This window comes from Daldinia vernicosa (genome assembly GCF_022497035.1).
Source record: "Daldinia vernicosa strain CBS 139.73 unplaced genomic scaffold F5Y00scaffold_83, whole genome shotgun sequence".
Classification (NCBI taxonomy): domain Eukaryota; kingdom Fungi; phylum Ascomycota; class Sordariomycetes; order Xylariales; family Hypoxylaceae; genus Daldinia; species Daldinia vernicosa.
The window spans coordinates 22,709-47,076 of record NW_025953999.1 but is presented as its reverse complement, the minus strand read 5'-3'; the positions used below and the strand labels follow the sequence as shown (position 1 = coordinate 47,076).

Sequence of the window (24,368 nt, the reverse complement as noted above, 5' to 3'; positions counted from 1 at the left end):
TGCATCGTAGCCCTAGATGTAGTTCTCCCCCGATCTAGCGGGGTATCCCCGAGGCATAATTCAAAGTCGTGATTATTTATTCACAGTATATATCTAACTGTCTTCATATAATGCCTGCTTATCCGAGCTCCCCGTTCCCTGCATTTGTTTTGCAGCACAGACCTATACCCTGCTTATGGCCTGAGATACCAGGAAACTCAAACAGCACGCAAGCGGCTTACGCCTCGGCGTTAATGAGAAAGAGATTACATTTGGAAATGATAGCGAGGTCTAATATGCGAGATTCAGTTTTGATAAGCGAAAATTGGCATTTTATATGACCGATCTTATTGCCCTGTGGCTAGATGTATCGGATTACGGGTACGGATTTCGATTTATGTGGGCGCTGATGCTTGCTGGCTTGTTTTTGGTAGTCTCTTCCGTACCTAAACGAAGCAATCTCCAATTATGTATACCCGAATATGCCGATCATTCACGGGGTAGAAACCTCGCAGCCTCGGTATGTATTAGACATTTCGGCACGGCTTTGCTATGCATTTACAATAATTGTCCTATTTTCCGTGAAAATGTCGTAGAAGCGTTACGCTCCACCCTGTGGCTTTTGTTTGGCTCACAAGAAACAAGCCGAGTACGAACTTACGACCAACAGCGTAATTAGCAGTGCAACCCTAGTATGAAGAACCCTAATATGCCCACTCAGGTCGGTCGGCCGACAGTCGAACATGTCGATCTCGGACCGATCGTTGGTCGGAAAATCGTTCGTTCCTGTCCCTTTGCCGGCGGCACTCCCACAAGCTACTATGTAGGGGTATGAACAGTGTACTGCTTATTTCAGACTAGAGTCCCTATTCCAGCCACTCAGATCATACGAGAAGTTGGTACGTACACGACGGGGCGGTCACCTACATATACGGGGCCTCTATTGAATTCCTGTTCATCGAAGCGGCGTCGCTAATCCCGCTTGAGATCTATAGATATGTATTACCCTGCGAGTGCACCGGTATTTCAATGGTCCAGTACGCACTTCTTGGTGGAAAGACATGAAATGAATATTAATCTTAGGTCTAACCCTTGTCTAAGTAGGTGGAAGAAAGCGACACAAACCTTTTCACAAACCTACCTATATCTTATTCTGACCCATAGAGCAGTAAGAAATCCCCCAAACCTACATCATTGAGATATAACTATCTATTAAATCCAGTCGAAGAAAGGGTTAAAATTGGCGAATTTACGTAAGATAGAGCACGGAATATTAAAAAAATTATGAAGGGGTATTTACATATGCCGGCGGCATCTTTCTATCTGACCACTTGTGCTGCTTACGTCTTATAATTGACCTATCAGCGTGCCTTGTAGACACCGCCGCACGAACCTCTACCAGCCTTTTTTCGTTGCATGATTTTTTATTTATTTATGGACCTTTGGAATAAGATCAAGTGACATGTGATCTTTCTTCTTCTTGTTGTTGTTTTTGCTTCGAATTTGCATTTGTTCAATTCGCTCGAGGCCAACGCGTCGACCAACCCGACAGATGGGTTCTATTATAACTGCAACACCGCATTCCACAACCTCTAACGGAAAAGAGAATCTGCGTACTTGTGTTGTTTTGATTGGTTTGAATTCTATCGTCGTTCTTTTGAGAATATGGGTTAGAATCAGTCAGCTTCAAACTCTCAAAGGTCACGACTGGTTGAGTATCGTGTCCCTGATTCTTTTTTGCGCCCAATGTGGTCTCATAATCGACTGTAGGCTCTTGCTCCTAGATATCTGGGTTTTTCTTTTTTACCAGGACTTAGACTAAGTATCAATTTAGTTATCGTCAGACATGGCGCGTTTGAAACCGGCCCCCCTTTGACGCATCCCGAGGTGGTCGAACTTCTGAGAGTAAGTTGTGCTCGACCAACACCAATTAGAAAACGATAAGGGACTAAATGGCGAAAAGATGACCTGGATCTGCGAGTTCCTGTTTAGCGGAATTATTACTACTGTGAAATTGAGCATCTTGTGGTTTTACTACTCAATATTCTCGGTAAACGAGACCTGCAAGCGAGCAACCTTAACCACAGCCGGTTTATGCATCCTGTGGTTCACTATCAATATATTTATCATAGCATTCCAATGCCACCCCGTCGACGCGTTCTGGACTGAGCTTGACTCGGATCTCTATTGCCTCAGTTCGACGAACTTCCTTCTGGGGTATGAAACAACAAATCTACTTCTGGATGTGGTAATACTCTGTATCCCTTTCAGCATGTTAGGAACGCTCCAGCTATCTCTGACAAGGAAAATCTCTCTCTTGGTTATTTTTATGCTAGGAGGACTGTAAGTTGCCTGAACTTCCCTGGTCAGCCTAAGCTAACAACCATAGCGTGTGTATTGCAAGCATCGTTCGCTTGACAACGATATATCCACTTCCGGACCCAACCAAGAATTGTGAGTTATCCCTTGAGTTAATACCTATATCTGTTAGACAAACTTATAATTATCAAGTTGACTTTAGTGTCTTTATACTATGGGGAGAAATACAGTCAGGCGTGGCCATCCTCTGCGCCTGCCTCCCTACACTCGGGCCGCTCCTTACTGGTGATTCCAAGGCCACAAGCGCAATTCGAAATTGGCACGGGTTATCGGCGGCGAATTCGAATAGAAACCGGGGCGTCAGCGGAAATCAATCAAGGGGTCCCCATCCGAACATGCCAGTACACGATTGGCCCGAAGTCGAAGATCCGCAAGCGTCTAGGAGTTGGATTCGTGTTGATGAGAGCATGTCCGATACACTCCCTCTAAAGCCAGTTAAACATTATAGTGACAGCTCGACGGGTCGGGACCCGGAACTGCGGTAACTTGGTAGATCCGAGTCGCTCGATTAAGTTAACGACTTGATTAGTATGTCTAACGCCAGGGTCAGAAGGAAAGCTGGTTCTTATAACTCTCCCTGAAAAAGTGCGGCGTCTAAAAGTATCCGGCTTTACTCTGCATGTTGGAAAGCGCTTGATAATATATGGGCGTAATGTTAAACAAAGTTGCGTATTAATTATATAATAAATATATCCCAAGAACGTATTCAAACCAAGGTATATTACAATAATGGAGTCTTGATCGAGGGCGGAAATTGTGCAAAGTCGAAGTGCGAAGCACAAACTTCAACAACAAACAACCCATACTCCTATACTCACTGTGGAAGACGCGCAACTACCTAGGTAGGCGGTGCAACGTTCGACGAAGCTTCATACGTATGATGTCGACTCGGAGATAAGTAATGTCCCCGACCATTAAACTGCCCAATCCGTATTTCAACTCTTTAATATGATTACTGCTGAATTTGTTTTTGAATATGAACTTGAGAGTCCATTTTCCTCCAGCCATCCTGGTATATACTACGAATTATACGGTCTTGCCTTAGTATTCAGTCATCACTTGCTTATATCATGGAAATGAACTTAGATCAAGCGAAGTCCCATCTTAACGAGAATGGTCGGGCCACTACTCCCTTTGTTACAATGAAGGGTATTGTAGTACAGGCCCTTGATTGACTTTAGAAGGTCTATGAAAACTTCCAAGTCGCGAGGCGAACCTAATCTCATCTCCTAATTGGTCCCGAACCCCAGCAACGTCCACGTCTTTAACTTGATGGTGATGGATAAGTTATTCCGTGACCTCATTTCGCATCCAGTGGCTGTTGAGATGGTTAAAACCGTCTTTGGAGAAAGTTTTCTCATATCTAACCTCTCGGCCAATGTTGCACGGCCAGGCTCACACAGCAGTAAGCAAATTCAGGGTTCCACTTTTCTTTCAAAGCCTACCCGGGAGGAGGTGGAGGGGGAATCCTCCTAGGCAGCAATCCCCTGCAATACCCCTCCATCCTCCATCGACGAAGAGTCATAACAACTATCAAGATTCTCAACATGACAACTGTTGCAAATCAAATTAAGCTTAGGGAAATAAATGCCTTAAAAGAGTAATGAGAAGCTTCAGTTAATATTTATGAAATCATCGACTTTGTTCTTTTCTAACAGCAAATAACTATTATATTCTCTTACTAGGCATTTGAATCTAAACAATGAAATTGTCATATACAATTTACTGCTTATATATAGGCGTAGCTACCGTCGCTGGTGCCTGGCTAAATTTCCCTAACTTACCATTCTACTTTCAACAACTCAGCGAATTCCTTCAAAATACAATGTCGAACTCATTGATCCCCACTTTCATCCTCGATACAAACCACGAATGGCTATCCGAAAACCGTGATTGGCTTGAGTCGTATCCTGATGTCGCCAGCGCACTATGTGATAAGTCCTCCCCGCTATGGACCAGCCCATCCCCTGGACACGAGATCCCAACCAATCTCTTCAGCCGCATCAACATCGATAATAATAAAGTTGGTGTCGACCGGCTGGGATGGGATAATGCCGTTTCGCGCCTCAACGAATTGCGCAATTGTACTGCTGCTCTCGAGGACGTTAGATACTTGGATGTATGCATTTACGTACATACCGGCCAGTTCTCTAGCCCGCTCGTTGACTCAGAAATGCCATCTGAACTACCGGGCTTGTTTGCGGAAGTTTTGGCATCCATGCCGCATTTAGAGAGATTAAATTGGGGGCTTAACGCAGAGCACACGGTAGCTTTCCGAGACGAGTTTTCAAGGCGGAATTTAACGCTTCCTAGTGTTCGACACCTAGTTCCTGGAGCACAGAGCCATTACCTTCTATCCATGTGTCCCGGCCTAGAAACTCTAGAAGCTGGTAGTTTCTTCCATCATGCGAGCTGGAATGAGGGGTATCGCTCGGGCCATGATTCGAGGTCTGATCTAGTGCGCGCCGCCTCTGCCGTGAAAGGTAGTCTCAAAGAGTTTTTGATGCTAGGTGACTGGACACCTAAGAGACTTGAAGAAGTCTTGGAGGCTATGCCTAACCTAGTAAAATTGACGATGCAGGGACCATTGGACTCTGATAGATATCGGCTCGAGGAAGCAGATACCAAACCTAAGGAGGATGGGCAACTTCTCAAGGTGAGTTTTAACATCCCGTCATCAGTAGAGACGTACTATAGACTAACCACGTTACAGAAATACCTATCCATAATCTCTAGATTTCCCAAGCTCGAGCAGCTACATCTACCCGACTCGTCAAATTTGGATCTAGGCTTTGATGGTGGACATTGGTGTGGCAACGCCTATGACGGAGAAGGTGGAAGAAGTTACGGACGCTCCGTAGTGAAGCAGCGCGTCGATACCACTGAACTGGCTGGTGACATGGTCATGAGAGCCGCCCCACACCTCAAGATTCTAAGCATTGGTGAGACTCAAGCGAACATCACCCGAAATGATAAAGGAGACTTGGAAATAGTGTGGCCCTGGACTGGAAGGAAGGAAGAATATGCATATGAGATTTTCCCCCAGTAAATCATGATGATTAAATCATGAGGTACCTAGCTATACACTTATCTACCATTGTTAATGCATTAACCTCGCATTGCCTACCATAGCTTCATAATTTAAGAAGGCGTTCAAAACTATGAAAAGAAACTCAATGAAACAATAATTTACAATATCCAACAATCCAATTTGCATGAACTAAAATCTTTTCAACTCTACCCACGCCTCGGTTATAAGCCGCCCAAGTTACTAAAACAAACAGGTACGCAACGTCATGACTCTTTTCTTACTTTCATCACGCCTTAATAACTTTATTAGACTAAGAATCTATTAGAATATAAGGCGTGATTACTAACAAGTAATTACGGCGTCGATTTAGCGACAGAAGCTTCAATGAAGAAACGTATAACTAACGCATATAAACGTTAAATGGTTTATAAATGGCCATGTTCGTAATATGGGTGGTTGTGGGCGCCGGACCGGTTTTCTCTTGAATAGGGGCCGGGCTGGGTAATACCTATAACAATATTTCTCCCTGAGTCTTTGGATAACAATCTAGACATAACATCATCACATCTTGCCAGATCCTCTCTCTCTCTCTCTCTGCTTTCCTCAGGTCAGATGTGTCCTAATCAAACATCGCATTAAATCTAATATGCATTTTTCATTCTATCCTTCTTAGCCAAATCCTTTGAGAAGCTAGGGTCTTGTCAGAGAGAACACTTAATGGAAGTCATACATAGAGTGAATTCTTAGATAGTATAATTAAATTATCAATTCCTACCTTTCTACTCTCTTACGGGGGCGCCGCGCACTCCTTATATACCTAGTCCTATAGATTTACCCTTAAATCTACCCCTAGCCCACTTATTCCCTGACAGGTCTAAATCACGGTCTCTATCATATCGAAGAATGGTATTCATGTGTCCATCTCCAAAAGGTTTTCGCATGTACTCGTCATTAACGTCACGAGGTGGAACCAAACAGCTGTAAATAGATTCCCAAGATCAGCGTAGATGTCTGTTGCTTCATGTAATCGAACTGGTTCGCACCTTTTAGGTCATTCCCCAAGTCAACAATACGAACATTACATTAGGCTGTAAATAATCTAGGTAGGTAGGTATCTATATCTAATAAATCTATAGGGAGCCGGTACGGGAGGCAATGAGCCATTTTTGGCTACATTTTCAATTGTCTAGCTGAAAATTAAATCAACCAAACTACGTGCCCGCGTGTTCTTCAAAATTCAGAGGATTCAATCCCTCAAAACGTATAACTGTTTGCTATTCCCGAGCAGTCTATCCACATTATATTTAAGCCCAAGCCGCCAGAGGTGGACTGTTGCGACAGTCTCGTTTTGGGCTGTCCCTGACACATGGACGTCAACGACGGGGTTTAACCGGGGAAGGTCAACGTATTGCTCGGCTAGGATAGTCAATGTTAGCTGATATACCTCTTGTAGTTGTTAAATCGAGGAGTAGTAAATCCCAATTTCACACCGCGTTCAAGCTCACCTCCTGATGGACCTTTGCCTATGGCCGCAAGTTTTTGACGATCCAGCGTCACAAGTTTATGTCGCTTCGGATCGAGGACAGCAACATCATTCTTGACCATTGTGTAGTAACGAGGAATCCAAGATTGAATATAATAAAGTTAGTAAATATAAATCTTGGAATATTAAGTGTATCGTGTAGCCGCCGACGTGGAAGTCAAGGTAGCGCTAAATAATTTTGATGGTTGAAATACCGGCATCATAAGACGTGTAAGATTGGAATCATTTTGTACGCTGAATAAGTGCTAGTCTTCGTGTTACCCACCTATTTTATTCTCGTCATATGAGCATTTAGAGGCCCGGGGTCACAGTGGCGTCCAAATAGCGCCACCATAGCATCGATGGACATGACTCCAATTTGTATCACTCGAAACCTCTTCGCTGACCATATTCCAGTCCAATCATCCCTTCACACGTGTGAAAAGAAAGTTACTACTTGCAGAACACTCGCCATTAGGGTTTCTACCGAATTCATGATTCTTTTAAGTGCAAAAGAAAGGAATCAGCGACGGCGGCGATAATATATACCATTGATAGGGGAACTTAGACAAACTGAAATCGTAATCTCTGCTTTTATTCAGGCTTATATTTTTATTAGTATGTATCTTCCTTTCACCATTCACGTGCTAGGTATACCTACGTCTATTATCAGTACCCAGCCGCCTCGGCTCAGCCTTGTTAGCTTGCAAAGAAGCATAGGCGCACTAAGGCGGAGACCATCGTATTACATGCCTCTTGTGCTATGCTATTCCCCTAATCCAGTCGAATCTCTCCAAAAACGCCTCAAAAGTTGGTGTGTTATACAGCCATTTTCTAGCGTCCGATCTGCCTACCGCCATTTCACGACAGTGTATTCAAGAAGGCCTAGCGAGCTTAGCGGACGTTACTTCTCCTAAATCCTACCTCCCTATGTATGTAATATGCGGCTTACCTTGAAGAAAATAAATTAGTCATAATTCTATCTATGTCCTTTGAGCCCCATCAGAGGCACCAGTATGCACTAAGCCCCTACGAGTACCTCACCGGTTAATACTGAATCTAAATCCCAGCCCAGTATTCTACAGGTATACCGACCCTAGGTACCCTCTATGGCGGGATTCCGCAGCACTTCTATTAACGCATAACGAAAATAAAAATATGAACATTGTTTACCGTAGTTATCAACGTATAAGACATAGTATAGTGGCCCGTATCTAGCGGTTAAGGTGGTCGGAAAACCTCACGTAGTACTACTAGCCTAGGGGTAATATCAGGGGCTTCGTGATTAGAAGTATCGGAGATATACCAAACAAAATCTTCGATACTCCGATGCGCCGCACAATTCTGATATAAGGCTGTAGGTATCAAAACTCTCGTTAACTATTGAAATTTTGTTATCCATTCCATGTAATTTCCCCGTCCCTTGCCGTACCATCTGGTGGCTGATGTCTATCGAGACTGGGCCAGTGGGCCATGCCCCCTCAGCCACAAACGAACCCAGCAAGCCACTACGAAGGTATCAGGATATTTCTGATGAAGTTTTGGATAGCCCATGGGCCAAGAAGACGGTCTTGACATTTGGTAAGATATTTAATTGGAAAATTCTATACAATATTTGGTCGACCCCGTATTGACCCCTCTGTTATGTCATAGATGGAGGAGGCGTGCGTGGTTACTCTAGCCTCCTGATTCTGAAGGCACTGATGTTAAAGATCAAGGAGATTGAAACCGAGGGCTCCAGCAGCAGAATTTGCTCGAGTAGAGACTACCCATGGATGGGAGCCCATGCCTCTAGTACTCTTGCCTCTAATGAAAGCATTCCTGACGACTTTTTACCTTGCCATTATTTCGACTACATAGCAGGTACATCTACAGGAGGGTAAGTGGGGTTACTATTTGGCATCTCTATGCTGATATAATTCCTCTAGTTTGTCAGCTATCATGCTCGGTAGACTCCGTATGACCGTGGACGAGGCTCTTCAGCAGTACAAGATGTTTGGAGACAACGTATTCGGAAAAGCACGACAGTGGCACGCGAGGTCTGGTCTTTGGTTTCCCAGAGCCAAGTATCCATCGAAGAAAGCTAGAAATGCATTCAAGCAGATTATTCACAATAAGATAACGGAGCACGACAGAACTCTACCGTACTATCAAGCGGAGATGGAATTATTCAAGTATCGTAAAGACCGGACCAGAACGTATGTAACCAATCTCAATCCAATTTTCTTGCAAGCTGAACCTACATCCGTCTACAAATCGCACTAAAAAATGCGTAGTATAGTATTTTCTTTCTCGGTGGATAAGAAAGAAGGCGTCGACATGGGATACCTATGGAGAACTTACAGCCATGAGTCCAGGATAAATATATCCAATGACACTTACCGGCCCATGAATCCTTCATTTGCTCACACGATACCAATATGGCAGGTTGCGCGTGCAACGTCTGCTGCCCCATCGTACTTCGAACCCATCAAGATAGGTGACAAAGAACATTTCGACGGTGGTGTCTTCGCCAATAATCCCTCCCTCCGCGTGCTTGAAGAGGTCCGAGCTTTTCATGGCTATTCCCCCAAGATATTTATTAGTATAGGCTGTGGCTTAAAGACTAAAGCAAACGAGAATCAACCAAGAAGAAATTCTCAACTCCAAAGTTTCAGTGACCAGATTGTGGACTCTGGAAGACGAAAAAGAGAAGCTTTGAAGAAGTGGCTCGAACTTCTTCACGGCGTCCGACGCTTCATGACTGACACAGAAGGCCCAAACGGCGTCCAAGGATGGAGCAACGAATGTGTTACTCTACAGATTAAGCATCGATGGAGGCTCAACGTTGAGGGAGAACTCGCTCAGGTTGCTTTAGACGAATGGGATCCGCCCAAGTCAGGCGAATCGACACTTGATAAAATTACGAAAGAAACAGACGACTATCTATCTCAACCTAGTGTTAAGGAGAACATTCTCGAAATGGCAAGGGAGCTTGTTAATATCCGGCAGGAACGGGCAGAAACTGAACGCTGGGAACGATTTGCCTTGGACGTGGCGTATCATTGTCCCGAATCTAGCTGCCAGGGACAACATTCCCGAGGGTACACAACCCGACATGAGTTTAGGGAACATGTCATGTTCTGCGGTAGACACAATGATATGACCGATACAGAACTCGAAGAATATTTGAATAAATGTCGGAAATTACCTACTCATAATAGTAAATAGGGGCTAAAATATAGAATATAGAAAATGACATTACTAATGATGACTGATTCTACTTAACTTAGGTAGACTGAGCAAAAACTTCTGATACCACAACCCGACGCTTTCGTGTGCTTGGACACAAGCCACCGCCAATAGTATTGCTACATCTGAAAAGTATCTACCGTTACACTGCCGGCGCATAGGGGTCAGCCAGAGCCAACTATATGTACTAACAACGCCACGTATAGCATCTAATAGGACTACAATATAAGACTTATATGCGCCTTCGATTTCACCACAGATTAACCATTGTACTCAACCAGGACAGGTTTTAGAGTAAAATAAACATCCTTCGAATCGAAAACCCAAGATCTGATTTGCATCAATAAGATCGTACCTATCATTCGTAATAGTTCACGTTGAAAACATGAGTAGCAGCAATCAACCTCTATATTTATAGGCATCATCCAAAGCAGCGTCGTAACATCTCATATACATCGTGACTAGATATCTGAAATTCCTAAGCCCGATCCCTTCCGACTTTGACTTAGTTGCCCAAGTAGACGGTCTCGTAGCCGATGTGGATGGTAGACCTGGAAAGGTCGACGAAGTTGGCCTGGTCCTTGGCGGCCTTGCTCTCCCACTCGGGGTCGGCGAGGAGGTTCTGGATCAAGTAGATGTCGGGCAGGTAGTACTCGATGGTGATGTCGGCGTCGCTGACCTCCCACTCAGGGCGGACCTTGTCCAGCTCAGCTCGGAACGCGGTGCTCAGCTGGGCGTCGCGGAAGTGCTATTATGTGTTTGTTAGTAAACTGAGAGTCGTGGTTGGATGGCAGGCATATGTTGGCAAGACTTACAATGGCGTACTTGACGATGCCGTGCTTCTTGATCAAGGGAAGGCCGTTGGCGACTTGGACCTCCTTGAACCATTTGACGAAGTCGGCGTCTGAGACACCAGCCTTCTTGTAGTGCTCGACGGTATACTTGATGAGTCCGGACATCTTGAAGATTGTATTTGTTGCAAGTGGTTATGAGTGATGTGTGATGAGTGTTTGAGTATTGAGTGTTAGAAGTGAATGAGGATGATGTTTCGTAAAATATCGCTACTCCGAGGCGGCAGATATCTCTATCTTTATACTCAACGACGACGTGATTGTGGTCTATATAACCTTTAGCATTATCCTTGGATTATATCGCGTTGGTTACATCGTAGGTGCTTTCGTCATCATCTTCATGCACAAGATTCGACAGTTCTTTCAAGCTTTCAGCCGATGACCGAACTCGGTCGAGATGCCTACTTCATGCAATTCCTATTTTATGTGTGTGCTTAGGTACTTACATGGAAGTTGTAAGGGGAAGGAGACCTCAAAGCTTGTAATACAAGGCGAAGTTGATAGGTTGGACCACTAAGGCTGTGAAAAGTCCTCTTTCCACATTATCTAATAGTGGTTCTATAAGACGAATACATCGATATGTGTGTGCAATGCAACTAGCGTATGCTCCTTTCCAAGTTGGAAGGATTTGAACGTATCTATGTCAGTCTACTCGTCCGAGAACATGGCACCAATAGGCATGTCAAGACGTCGTAGTAGCCTTGTCAAAGTCGGGCATAACTACCTGGTTTCTGACGTGAGACAACCTTGGAGAGCTCTTTTTTAGGTATAATACTATTAGTAAGATATACTACGTAACTTCATGCGTCCATACTCGGGGTGAGTAGGTATTACTACCTACTTCCATTACCTAGACTATAGATGGTTCCGTGGGGAGACTAATTTGAAACAAATATGTTTATTTATTTTATGTCCCTGAATAGATACTGAGAGTATCTAAAATAACGAGAATTGTTGGTAGATCGTCTACCTGAGGTTACGATGTTAACGAAATTCACATGCTTGTTGCGATTGGGGTAGGGTTTCTACCCCGTGGGGCTAAAGCAACCCCTGAACTTGGTACCTAAGTTACACAGCCCTAGGGGACGTTTAGGTACCCCACTGACCTGCAGCAGCCTGTAAGCACATCATCTTACTGCCAGGCATAGTTACATACATCCAACTACCGATGAGTTCCAAAAACGTGAATGGAACTACCTTTCTAGCTTACACGAAAATGGAGGGAATCCTTATGCATCTCGTCAATTAAGAAACTTTTACTACCGACACTTATGCATGCAATACGACGGCAGTCAAGTATTAGCTTACAACGCGCCGTAAACACACTGCCATCGTTGTCTCTATCCTAATTCTACGACGGTATTACGCAACAAGAAGGATCCCATACTCGCCCGTAACGTCAGCTTCTAACCTAGTTCGATCCAGAATTCGAGCCTTGTCATCGTAGGATCAGTGTTTATGCAGCAGCTCAGCTACGCTCATAGGACTCTCAAGTTAATACTACCTAGACGCAGGAAACAATGAATAGTAAGGAGGTTTAGATGAATTATTAAATGTACCTAAGTTAATTAAAACATCTATACAGGTTCTACATACGAGTCAACCCTTTTTAAGCAAGTACTTCATTGGCCAGGTCATCCTAAATCTTGCAATATCGTTATACCCTAGGCTTGTTAGTCTGTTTGGCTTCTCTAAACAACTACCATTATTGGATGTGAATTACGACGTGCTTAAAGATTCCCAGGTTTCCTTTGAATCTCACCGCATCGAAAACACAGGTGTTTCGAATTTATAGCATTACATAAAAGTCACAATGTAGCTCATCTAGCCCTCATCGTACACTCTATTATCGAATTATATCGGAAGCTCACTTAAGGTACTTGTGCTGTCTTCATACATTCGACGACCGCCCCCTTCGGGTGCTGCGCTTTAATTAAGGATTAGCCCTGTAATTGGGGATAGCGTACAAGGATTAGGGCGAATAAGAGGCTATTCCCACCTTCATTAAATCCTGAAAAGGAAACAATATTTTCATAATATCACGAAATATTATGAAAATGGATAGAAGTTTGAAAATACTTTTGGAATGTATGGGAAGCCCTCCCATTCGGAAGTACTTCGGATCAATCCCGAATTACAGGGCCAATCCTTAATTAAAGCGCAGCACCCGAAGGGGGCGGTCGTCGAGTATACGCAGACAGCACAAGTAGATGTCCCAATGTATTCACAATTAGTTATCATTTCGGAGAATAATAAATAGATCAGTCTCACACCGCTGTTACACGAATAAATAAAATGGAGGGTTGCAATCGAGTAGATATTACCGTTTAGAAACCTGGCTTTCCGACTTCAAGCTCAAGCCTTGCCTTGGCTATGCGGGGGACCGAGAACCTGGATGCCGCTCGCCGATCGAAAGGACGATACGGAGAGTCAGGCTATTCAGCGACGACTAGGATATCCTTGATCCTCAGATCAAACTCGTCAGCTTACGCGAAACTCATTATGCGTAAACCTCAGTCCCGATCGATTGCGGGGGATTCGGCCGAAAAACGTCGGTCGACACGGTCCAACCGTCAATGGCTCCGTGGACTGGCCTTCGACTAGTATTTTGAGAATTATTTACCTGATCTTATTGCCACGTCGAAGTCTATCGGTTGGGACTAAAACATATTTGTTGTCGATAGAATGCAGCATCTGTGAATTACGCCATATCACGATGTGTCAAACTTCATACGTATACGTATCTGATAAAATGATAAATAGTGATATTGTAATATTATTACTCCCTAATTGATTCGTCCCCCATATCACTATATCAGAATAAAACTACAGAAAAGAGTAAAATGATATCATCACACATTCGACCGGAGGTTTACTCCTCATTGTCTTACATTCTGCTCTCGATGACTCCGACAGGTAATATCGTAAACGTAACTATTCCCGAATCAGCCTTGTTTCGGCCGTCACTTGCATTTCTTCGCTCTAGCGTATCCAGAAGACATTAACGATGCCACCTCGTACTAAAGAAGAGCTCCTCTCTTACGGAGTAATGGATCCAGCCATGGTAGACGTGAGTTTCCATCCGAGACGAGCATCTCATATTCTAAGAAGGACTTGCCGACATGACAACAGGCACTAGTCCGTAGCCCGGTCCGAGACCCACTACCTTCCGATCCGTATTACGGAGATGAATCCCATTCGGCGCTACGTGCACACAGGGCCACTACTCTGCGTGAAAAGCACCACCTCCGCTATGTTCCAGGGCCAATACCGGAGCAGGTTGGCGAGGAGGACCTCAAGATACCCGTGCGCGATGGTAGCGAGATCACAGTGCGCATTTACCGGCCTATTGTGAAGCCGACTCAAGGAAGCCCATTAGTCGTGATGTATCATGAGGGCGGATGGAGCATGGGCGATTTGAGCGACGAAGAGACCAATTGTCGGCTTTTCAGTCGCGATCTAGGGGCTGTCTGCGTCAATGTCGACTATCGGTAAGTGAGTTAAGTGAGATGTTTTATTCACAATGCGGATATCTCTTCATGTAAAGGTAGAAGCTACAAAATGTCTCAAGCATGGATATAGCAAGTTAATAGAACATGCGCGATGATAGTCTAGGGCCGGAACACCTTTTCCCTACTTGGATTGATGATAGCTGGGATGCATTGAAATGGGTAGGCATTTCTTTCTATTTTTCTACTTACCTACCTCCCATCATCTATTTACAAGACAGTTCATATACTTACCAGTACCCCTGAACAGGCAGCGCAAAACGCAGCATCCCTCGGCGCAGACCCTTCCCTTGGCTTCATCATCGGCGGCGGTTCAGCCGGAGGCAACATTACGGCTGTTCTCGCGCACATCGCACGGGACGAGAAGCTTAACCCGCCCTTAACAGGACAATACCTTTGCGTACCAGCGATAATGTGTCTAACTCCTCCAGCATTAATCTCGCCAAAATATCGACCAGAGTACCTTTCGCACCCAGACGTCACGTCTAACATAGACCCGGTGCTCAAGATCAAAGTCGGCGCCGAATTCGCCGAGCACGTGGCCCAGACCCTCAAAGCATCATGGTACGATCCGCGCATGGTCCCCTTCCTATACGGGGGACTTGAGGGCGGACATCGTGGGCTGCCGCCTGCATACTTTCAGGTCTGCGGGTTGGATCCCCTGAGAGACGAGGCTCTGATTTACGAGAGGATTCTAAGAGAGGAAGCAAGCGTTAAGACACGGCTGGACTTGTACAGGGGATTTGGCCATTACTTTTGGACCAATTGGCCACAGCTGGAGAGAAGCCGCGAGTTCGTGGAAGACACCGTCAAGGGTGTGAAGTGGCTACTTGAGCAGAAACAATGAACCCGCTTCGGATATCGCTCAGGGGTTAAAGCGCCTCGAGCCGGTCTATTACATAGATAGAAATAGACAATTCACGATTACCTACCTAAATCATCTGAATATCGTTAACTTGCTACAATCTCATTTAGAAGCCCCGAATCTCAATATCACCCCGGTCTCCGCTTTCCGGCGATCCTTCGCGCCCTTGTCATCATTCACCTCCCCTAAAACTTGGAGAAAGTAACCTTAGGTCTACCCAATACGGCAATTAGCTATTGCGCATCAAGAGCTAGTGCGATGATTTGCTGCTCCTCCGCACCTTAGAGGACATCGTGCATTTAGAGCTGGGAATTTTTGGGGACAGCCATGAGGGGCAGGGGATGTGATGTAATGTCTCGTACATAAAGGCGTGAGTGACGCCAACGAAACTTTGGAGGGGATGGGAAATCTATGAATGGATGCAGAGTTTAAAAAGAAGTCATATACAAATAGATAATAAGTATTTAACTATCTTTAAAACATATGAAAACATATAAAATACCTACTTAATTTCAGCCAATTTCTTAACATAAACATACTCGGCAAGGAGAAAGAATGGCGTCCCAAAGTAAATATCCCGACCTAACAGGCTTCAAAGCTCTAAGGTGAACAAGTTACTCCTTCGACAGATGTTCTACACGTCGATAATATACATACTAAAACCCCCCAGCTTCGACTGCTACGGCACACTCATCGACTGGGAAACCGGCTTCCTAAACACCGTCCGGATGCTCACCTCGAAGCTCCCGCCCACACACCCCCTCAACACCGACCCGCCAATAGAAGCCATACGGCGCCTCAACGCCATCACCGACGTCCACGAGCACAAGCATCCCACGTTCCCGTACAACGAAATCCTAGCCGAATCCATCACCGCCTTCGCGCACGACGAGCTCAACCTCCCCGGGCTATCAGACAGCATCGCCGAGCCCTTCGGCAACTCGCCCGGGTCCTGGGCGCCGTTCCCCGACACCATCCCCGCATTGCTAAAGCTGGCAAAACACTACAAGCTCGCGATCCTGTCCAACGTCGACAACAACAACATCGCGACAACCGTAGACCAGCGGCTGGCCCCCGCGCGCTTCGACGCGGTGTACACGGCGCAGGACATCGGGTCGTACAAGCCGTCGCACCAGAACTTCGAGTACCTGTTCGGGCACCTGCGCGCGGACCTGGGCGTCGACAGGGACAGCGGCGAGCTGCTGCATGTCGCGCGCAGCTTGACGGCGGACCACGTGCCGGCGAAGGAGCTGGGGCTGCCGAGCGTGTGGATATCGAGGGGCGGGGAGCGCGAGGACGCGCAGGGGGTGGGGGGCAGCTATGCCGAGTTGAAGGATAAGGTGGCGTTTGGATGGCGGTTTGATACTTTGGGTGATTTCGCGGATGAGGTCGAGAGGCAGTTTGCTGCTAAGGAGAAGTCGTCGTCGTGATGTGGGATAGGGGTAATGAGGTAGGGTAGGAAATAAAATGATAAATGAAGATACCTAGGTAGCTATCATCTCACATAGTCAAATAAGAGATATCATCCCCCTTAATACCGTACTTATATACTCAATCACTCCTCCCACCCATCCTCATATCCCCATCTCCATCCTCACCACCCGTCTCCCCCCCTCCCTCTCCCTCTCCCTCCCTATCTCTCCCCCGACTCCTCCCCCGTCCCCGCGCATACCCATACCCGCTCCTCCTAGTCCTAGACTCCTCACTAACGTCGTTTGCCCGCCATCCCCTCCGAATCTTAATCGGCCGCAGGAACCAATCGACATGCACAGCCCCGTGCATCTCGTCCTCGCTATCTACCTCCTCCCGCATCCCCGCCCCCATCGCCGTAGCTTCGTCTCCTCCGCTCCCCCCTCCTTCCGACGGCACGTACCCGTGCACCAGCTTCATGTGTCGCAGCATGTTATACCGGCGCAGGAACCCCTCCCCGTCCGCGGCGCGAGGGCAGTCCGCGAATAAACACGTAAAGTATCCCGGCGCCGCGGACGCAGACCTAGACCGCGACCGGGATTGCGAGCGGCTACGTGTGCGCCGCTGAGACGGGCCGGCTTCATCCCCGGACAGTGCGCTAGGAGCAGCCATGCTCATAGAACGGGTGCGCTGTTGTCTCTTTCCTCCTCCTTCTTCCTCCTCTTCTTCTTCTAGCAAGGGCGGTTGCGGCATTCCAGGAACATACGTAGTTACCCTGCCCAGGGGAGCTTTCCGGCCAGACGACGACGAGACGGCTGGGCCCTCGGCGAGGGTATGCAGCGTCATGCTCTGGCCGAAGAGGTCGGCGCAGCGTCTTGCTGCGCGGTCGACTGCGTCTGCTGGGAACCCGGCTAGTGCCGCAGCGCCGAGAACATCTCTCCAGTCGCGGAGGCCGATACGGGTCCTTGAATGTCCGGATCTTTGAGCATTACGGGGTTTGCCCCCGGAAGCAGATGAGGCTTGAGAGGGAGACCGGCTGTCCTTGTTCATCTTTCTCTTTCGTCGCGCTAGTCTCCCGCGGCCCGTCTCGGTGGTGGTCTCTTCCCCGTCGCCGGAGTTGCCGCTGTCTCTCGCTGGGTGTTCTGCGTTAGAGTCGGCCTCTGGATCGGAGTCGTCAGAAAATACGGGGATCGGCTTTTTCTGCAATCTTGCGATGCGGATGGCATACTTCCGGTCGGTCTCGCCCTCAAGGCGAGGATATGCTTTCTTCGGTCTACCTCGCTTCCTAGTAGATTTTCCTTCTTCCTTATTCTGAGGCGGGTCTTCTGCCGGCGGTGCTGTCACCTCCCTTACTCTTGACCGTCTGCGAGACCGATTCTTAGATAGGGATCCAGGTGGTCTTCCTTGGCGCTTTTCCCCATCAGTTCGAGTCTGTGAGCCCTGTCTAGATCGTAGCTTTCGGCTGCTAGTATGCGAAGTGTCTGACGCTTCTGAGTCCGCTGAGTCGGACTGATAATTTAGAGCCGATTCCCGTGTATTATGGAGAATAGTGAGTGTCGCGTCTAGCTTAGTGAGGATATGCCGAACGGATGGGCGTAAGAGATTGTAGGATAAATCGTCGTCTGTTGAGACTACCGGCCTTAATCTCGGTTTCTTATCCGACTTTCTAAGAGGATCGATTTCAGGTTTGCGCTCGTCAACGTCCATCTTTTCATCACCACTCATGGCTTCGAGTTTAGCAGACTTAGACCTAGACCTAGACCTAGACTTCTTATATCTAGACGATGTAGAAGCCTCCGTCTCTCCATCCGAATCCTCATCGTCGATACCTTCTTCCAATTCTGGATCTACATCTACCTCTTCATCACACACATCCGGCTTAACCCAGGGCCTAGCGTTGAATTTATCTTTGGCAGTCCTTAAGATTTCGGCGCCGATGATCTCTTCTAGGGCCGTGCTCGGCATATCACGAACGGCCTTTCGTAACGTGAATATATCATCCCGACCATTCAATAGACTCCTGGCGCTGTCCTGCGGTGGTGGCACTTTATCGGCGCGCATAGGCCAAGCCGTCCATGCCCGTTGCGGTAACCAGTCGTCGGGTTGAACTGGCTGTCCGGTCGCCTCATTAATATCCTTGTTTTTTCAAGTCAGCAAGCTTTCTGTCGCTCGTTTGGTGATTAATGATTAAGTGAACACACTTTATTGGGCACCGGTCCATCTTGCGCTTTCCTATGACCGTTCTTAAGCGCAAATGCATTGTATAAATGAACTGATAGGTCCCTGTCGCGAATCTCCTTGAGCGCTGTTAACGTATCTATCTCCTCGTGGTTGAACCGCTGCCATGTGGACTTAGGACCGTGCCACCTATTTGCCCGCACATCCTCGTCCGAAAAATCATCAGAGTCGTCGCCTTGTAAATATTCATCCGACTCGTCCGCAGCTGATGTCATGCTGTTTGTGCTAGCCTTCTTAGATTAGAATTAATTAAGCTAATTAAGCTGGGGTGAGAAACAATGTCGACGTGTTAATCGACTATGAGACTATGTTAGTTATAGTTAAATATGTTGATTTTGGATAGTTTTAGTCGCCATGGCATTCACCAATTGAAAATATAAAATTTTCTAAACACCTCCTAACCTAACTACTACAACCACAAAACCTAAAAGAGGACCATGATATTATTCCTACCGAAATATTTATTTTAACGGTCATATTTAGTATAAGCATAATAATAGTCATTCCGCAAGAAACATTTGCGGTGGTATTATCAAAAACAGCTACCCGATGTACCTCTAGTTATATAAACATCTACGCCTTTTCCTTTGCTTTCTGCTTTTCCAGTTTTCTCCTCTTCTCCCTAAGCTTTTGGTCCTCGGCGCTCTTCTTATTGTTAGTATATTGCATCTGCTCAAACAGCTTTCTCTTTTTCTTGCTTAGCATTCCCTTAGCCCTCTCGAGCTCTTCGGCCTCTTCCTTGGCTTGCTTCGCGAGTCGCTTTCTCGCCTCCACCTTAGCCTTGGACTGAGGGTTTGAAGGCGTCTGTTTGATCGGTTTGCCCGTTAATTCAGCTTCGAGCTCCCGCTGGTACTGCAATTCGGCAGCTTGTTCATCGTCTTCTGACTCATTCGCTGCTTTCTCCTCGTCTGAGAACCCACCGAAAGAATCCTTATCACCATCCTCATCCTCATCATCATCTGATTGAGCAATATCCATGCTGTCAGCCGCGCTTTGTATTTTCTTAACCGCAAGACTGCCGTCACCCTCATCAGCATCTACATCCTCATCTTCATCTATCTCTTCCTCGCTATCCTCCAATGCCTCGCCTTCGGTCTGTTGCTCTTCTAGCGGTATTGTCGGATCATAGGCTCCTTGAGTATTCTGTACAAATGGACTCAAATGAGGTGGCAATTGAGCCCCAGGAGCGTAGAGGTCAGGTCGTTTCAACTCCCCGTCGTTGATACTATCCCAAACCCATTGTGGTTGGACGTAAATTCGACCAGGCATCCTTTGGTTTGATGCAAGCTTCTGTGCTGTTTGGTTATCCTCAACATCGCCATCCTCTTCTGTAGCAGCTTGTATGACTGGACGGTCGACTATTTGATGTGTGATAGATGGGTCCCGTTCGTTGGTTGTGTATGCGCCCTCGCCTAGGACGGCGTCCCAGCCAATACGCTTACAACCAAACGCACGGAGTATAAATTCGAGCGACTGTCTTGGCGTTTCTCGAGATAAGTAGAACGTGCAGTTCGCAAAAAGCGACTCGGGTTCACTTCCCGAGTAGCTTGGCTGGGGTAGAATATCACCTCCGGGTGCGGCTGGCTCGAACTTGTCAATCGCGTTTGCCATAGCCTCATCTTTATCTGCGTCGATCTCAACCCGATCCCCATCGACATCTACTTCGCGCATTTCTTTAATAAGCTTGTTCACTTCGGCTTGAGTCTTGGGGTCTGGTCCCGCTTCCGCGTCACCGTTCGTCAGCTGCGCCGGGGTTTCGTTTGATACGGCTGTCGCAAGATTGCCTTCAAGCTGGAAAGCACCAAGTTCACCAGCTCCGTCGTCTTTAGTCTGGTCAAACTTGGGCGGGTATTTCAAGCCAACCGAAGTGTATAGCCGGAAGTTAACAAACCCTAAGAGGGTCATGTAGAATTCGACAAAAGTGCCCATGATCCTGAAATCGACATCCCCTACAACTCTCTGGTTGAACTTGTACGGTACAAGCCATAGGACATCCTCGCCTTGGATATTTGCCTGATAGTAAATACCCTTGATTGATAAGAAAGACTTGCGCAAGCTCTGCGATACGATCAAGTAATGTTCGAATTCAAGGCAAAGTCGTTCACAGCGCGCAATCATCTTGGCCGGAACTGTGGATGTAGATGGGAGGTTCGCAAAAAGGAATAGCATAGAGAGACAGTCGTCAAGGTCGCGTACCGCATCAACGAAAGTCGGGTATCGTTCTCGAATGACATGGTCGAGAGTATATCGTGGTTTGCCCGTCTTCTCAGGCCTTGAAGCATTGCGCTCGAGTCGGCTTGCGTCGCTAACATCGCCACGGCCAAGCGCCCTTGAGATCTTCTTCTCGAGAACTTTCTGCTCTCTAAACTTCTGTAGTAAAGGTTCGTGCAAAAGGTATTGGATGTCCTTGGTATAGTAGAAGGTAGTGGAGGCCGTCGAACTTTTAGAAACCTTCTTCCTGTTTCTTGGTTCTCGGGGGAAGATTCTGAAGTCCAGGTTAGCAGATAGTCGACTATGCAAATCATTATTGCTCAATGGGCAATGGGCGCAAGAGTTGCCTTACCCTTTCCAAATACATAGCTTTCGAAAATCCGGAAGACTGATCTGGAGCTTCTTCACAGCTTGTGTTCTCGTGATATAGTTCTTAGCATTTCCTGCCTCGCCCTTCTTCTTTATCCTTCCCATTTTGGCGAATTGTATTCAATTAGTGGTCTTGATTTATGTCTCTTTTTTCTTCCTTTTTTTTAAAAAAAAAAGTGATTGACCAGTCGACCAGCCAGGCATATATCGACTAAGTACGGGCGAATTGGATTAAAAAAAAGTTCGGCGGGGCGCAACTTTTTTTCTTTTGCTAGCTCTGAAGATTGGGAATTGCCGCTCCTGACCGCTTCCTGGGGTCTGGGACTAATCCTAAGTTGCTCTAGTGTATCGTATCGATAAGGATAGCTGCTATCAATGCAGACCCATAAAAGCAAACAGATCCCTGTTCTTGCCCTGAAATATTACGTACAATATGTACGTCCAGCTGGAAAGAAGCCAAGAAAGACACGGGATAGGTTGAGAAGTCGTGACTCTAAATTTCGAGACTTACATACGAACAATTAAGCAGCAACATTCAACTTACATAATTCAACTTAAACTTACCCAAGTAATCTCGGATCCTCGAATCCAACTTTTGAGTCCAACTTTTGAGTCCAACTTTTGAGTCCAACTTTTGAGTCCAACTCCAAGTGCGCATCCCGTAATAACAAAAACAATTAAACCGTCGTCGACGATGGCATTGCATTATGAAACGCGATAAAATGCATTTTCAAGAGACAGCCGGTCTATATGCCGCCGCTGCTCTGCTACGACTAACACTATTCGCTTTCTTTCCTGGACTTCCAGATTTGCTGACGGCCCGCGTCGAGATCTCGACTCCCGTAACAAGCTTCAAGCGACGTAAGGCAGATCCATTCTACGTTATTTGTTATTTCTCCTCAAAGATACCGGTTCATAAGCTTACCATCTCTACAGTACAAGAGGGCCTATTCCTGTATAATCACAATGTCTCGCCCTACGACGGCGGCGTCTACCACCAAGCACCATTGCTTCTCCCGCTCTTCTCTCTCCTCCCAGACCCTTCGACGTATCCCATATTCGCATATATCCTCTACATTATAGTCGACTTGCTCAGTGCAGATGCGCTTTACAAGATCGCCGAGTCGGGCGAAGCCAGCGCATCGAAACTCTTTACCTCGGCCCGTAAGGAAAGGCGATGGAGTGGTTATATCGTTGCGGCCATGTATGTCATTATACTACAGCTATTGACTATTATACGAATCTTGACTAATATAAGCTCTATATAGCTTCCTTTTTAACCCATTCACGATCGCGACTTGCATGGGTCGGCCTACCAACGTCTTCACCACATGCGCCATACTACATGCGATTGTCAAGGCAATAGCTGGTAACCCCTTTACCTCTATGCTAGCTCTCTCTTTCGCCACTTACCTCTCCATGTATCCCATCTTACTCCTCCCTCCGTTAATCCTCTTGGCATACGACCGGCAACATGCCTCAAGAAGGACAGAGTCGCTGTTGCAATTCGCCAGCGTCAATGTGGCGGCTGTTACGTTGTGTCTCTCAGTCTTGCTCCTCGGCTCCTATCTCCTGACCGGGTCCTGGGAATTCCTTGCTTCGACCTACGGGATCCAATTGACACTGACTGACCTGACACCAAACGTTGGACTATGGTGGTACTTCTTCATCGAGATGTTCGACAGCTTCCGCGCCTTCTTCCTTGGCGTATTCTGGTTGCACTTGTCATGTTACGTAGGGGGACTCTCGATTCGCATCCGGTCACAACCACTCGCCGTGTTAACTATACTCCTCGGAATATTCGCCATCTTCAAGCCATATCCCAACATTGCCGATACAAGTTTATTTCTTGCCATGGTGCCGTTGTTCAGACACGTATTTCCCCTTCTACGATACAGTTTCTTAGCAGCCTCAACCATACTCTATTCCTCGTTCTTAGGCCCTTCCTTCTATTACCTATGGATCTATGCCGGTAGTGGAAACGCAAACTTCTTCTACGCCATTACTCTAGTTTGGAGTCTAGGTCAGAGTCTCCTAGTCAGCGACCTGACATTTGCAGTACTCCGGGATGAGTGGGAGATAGAACGGCCCGAGATGGTTGGGAAAGAAATCCGACAGGTTTAGTAGCCTTGTTGATGTCGCTAGTCTAATATCGGCGTAGTGTAATTGCTAGAAAGATCCTCAGTATAGACCATATTCGAGAACCATAAGGGGACTAGAGTTTTAGTATGAATATCATATGAATACAATAAATTTTCTAAAGTACTATATCGATCCACCTTAACCATACCAATTGCTAGATTTCGTTTCTACTAACACTAGATGGATATGCCCTTTAGCCCTGGTGTTATACATTGTACATTGTTAGGAAGAAATTCTATATCAGTTTAACCAGGTAACAACCCCCCTTTCGAGTCTCATTTACTTTGGGAATCATACCCAAGGTACTTAACGTCCATAGTCAGGTAAGTAGGTACCCAATAGGTAGATCTAGAAGCCTGGATAGATTTCAGACCGAATAGTAGCCAATAGGCAATGAAGTGAAAGGGGGCCATCACCAAAGTAACGGGCTCTTAAAACAACTAGCTTTCATATTATTCACCTTCCCCGCCACATCATTAGATGTACCTAAGAGGGCGAATACAAGAATCTAGTAATACATAGAATTAATTACGAATAATTATAATAGAACTAGCAGTCATGGTTACAAATAAGAGAGAATATGATATACTTGTGAGCAACGACTCCCATTCGAAGGCAAGTAAAACGTTTT

General features: G+C 46.3%; 10 protein-coding genes across 10 annotated transcripts; 6 read left to right on the top strand and 4 right to left on the bottom strand.

Moving 5' to 3' along the window:
• Positions 1-1,442: 1,442 nt before the first annotated feature.
• Positions 1,443-3,069, top strand: F5Y00DRAFT_249427 (uncharacterized protein). The gene is made up of 5 exons (XM_048009589.1): positions 1,443-1,745; positions 1,814-1,884; positions 1,943-2,322; positions 2,369-2,433; positions 2,491-3,069. Exons 1-5 carry the CDS (start codon positions 1,532-1,534, stop codon positions 2,841-2,843), a joined length of 1,083 nt encoding a protein of 360 aa, XP_047860062.1. The 5' UTR covers positions 1,443-1,531; the 3' UTR covers positions 2,844-3,069.
• A 1,114-nt stretch (positions 3,070-4,183) lies between these two features.
• F5Y00DRAFT_266860 (uncharacterized protein) lies at positions 4,184-5,407 on the top strand (the record flags this gene model as incomplete). Its single annotated transcript, XM_048011991.1, has 2 exons — positions 4,184-5,014; positions 5,072-5,407. The coding sequence occupies 2 exons, from the start codon at positions 4,184-4,186 to the stop codon at positions 5,405-5,407; spliced, it is 1,167 nt and encodes a 388-aa protein (XP_047860061.1).
• A 1,092-nt stretch (positions 5,408-6,499) lies between these two features.
• Positions 6,500-7,080, bottom strand: F5Y00DRAFT_249425 (uncharacterized protein). The gene is made up of 2 exons (XM_048009588.1): positions 6,895-7,080; positions 6,500-6,805 (listed from the first exon to the last, which is right to left on the bottom strand). The coding sequence occupies exons 1-2, from the start codon at positions 6,992-6,994 to the stop codon at positions 6,636-6,638; spliced, it is 270 nt and encodes an 89-aa protein (XP_047860060.1). The 5' UTR covers positions 6,995-7,080; the 3' UTR covers positions 6,500-6,635.
• A 1,276-nt stretch (positions 7,081-8,356) lies between these two features.
• Positions 8,357-10,168, top strand: F5Y00DRAFT_274458 (FabD/lysophospholipase-like protein; the record flags this gene model as incomplete). Its single annotated transcript, XM_048013361.1, has 5 exons — positions 8,357-8,492; positions 8,565-8,790; positions 8,840-9,109; positions 9,188-10,038; positions 10,143-10,168. The coding sequence occupies 5 exons, from the start codon at positions 8,357-8,359 to the stop codon at positions 10,166-10,168; spliced, it is 1,509 nt and encodes a 502-aa protein (XP_047860059.1).
• Positions 10,169-10,647: 479 nt separating this feature from the next.
• F5Y00DRAFT_256252 (uncharacterized protein) lies at positions 10,648-11,101 on the bottom strand (the record flags this gene model as incomplete). The annotated part of the gene is made up of 2 exons (XM_048010382.1): positions 10,648-10,890; positions 10,958-11,101. The coding sequence occupies 2 exons, from the start codon at positions 11,099-11,101 to the stop codon at positions 10,648-10,650; spliced, it is 387 nt and encodes a 128-aa protein (XP_047860058.1).
• A 2,625-nt stretch (positions 11,102-13,726) lies between these two features.
• On the top strand, positions 13,727-15,349 carry F5Y00DRAFT_274456 (putative lipase/esterase; the record flags this gene model as incomplete). Its single annotated transcript, XM_048013360.1, has 4 exons — positions 13,727-14,063; positions 14,126-14,484; positions 14,604-14,664; positions 14,753-15,349. Exons 1-4 carry the CDS (start codon positions 14,001-14,003, stop codon positions 15,347-15,349), a joined length of 1,080 nt encoding a protein of 359 aa, XP_047860057.1. The 5' UTR covers positions 13,727-14,000.
• Positions 15,350-15,769: 420 nt separating this feature from the next.
• F5Y00DRAFT_249417 (haloacid dehalogenase) lies at positions 15,770-16,897 on the top strand. Its single transcript, XM_048009587.1, has 2 exons — positions 15,770-15,972; positions 16,038-16,897. The coding sequence occupies exons 1-2, from the start codon at positions 15,923-15,925 to the stop codon at positions 16,795-16,797; spliced, it is 810 nt and encodes a 269-aa protein (XP_047860056.1). The 5' UTR covers positions 15,770-15,922; the 3' UTR covers positions 16,798-16,897.
• A 21-nt stretch (positions 16,898-16,918) lies between these two features.
• On the bottom strand, positions 16,919-19,338 carry F5Y00DRAFT_274454 (uncharacterized protein; the record flags this gene model as incomplete). Its single annotated transcript, XM_048013359.1, has 2 exons — positions 18,979-19,338; positions 16,919-18,913 (listed from the first exon to the last, which is right to left on the bottom strand). The coding sequence occupies exons 1-2, from the start codon at positions 19,228-19,230 to the stop codon at positions 16,919-16,921; spliced, it is 2,247 nt and encodes a 748-aa protein (XP_047860055.1). The 5' UTR covers positions 19,231-19,338.
• A 107-nt stretch (positions 19,339-19,445) lies between these two features.
• On the bottom strand, positions 19,446-21,826 carry F5Y00DRAFT_249415 (Pescadillo N-terminus-domain-containing protein). The gene is made up of 2 exons (XM_048009586.1): positions 21,579-21,826; positions 19,446-21,500 (listed from the first exon to the last, which is right to left on the bottom strand). Exons 1-2 carry the CDS (start codon positions 21,698-21,700, stop codon positions 19,589-19,591), a joined length of 2,034 nt encoding a protein of 677 aa, XP_047860054.1. The 5' UTR covers positions 21,701-21,826; the 3' UTR covers positions 19,446-19,588.
• Positions 21,827-22,217: 391 nt separating this feature from the next.
• F5Y00DRAFT_249414 (PIG-U-domain-containing protein) lies at positions 22,218-23,860 on the top strand. The gene is made up of 3 exons (XM_048009585.1): positions 22,218-22,456; positions 22,532-22,799; positions 22,864-23,860. The coding sequence occupies exons 1-3, from the start codon at positions 22,303-22,305 to the stop codon at positions 23,717-23,719; spliced, it is 1,278 nt and encodes a 425-aa protein (XP_047860053.1). The 5' UTR covers positions 22,218-22,302; the 3' UTR covers positions 23,720-23,860.
• Positions 23,861-24,368: the final 508 nt, after the last annotated feature.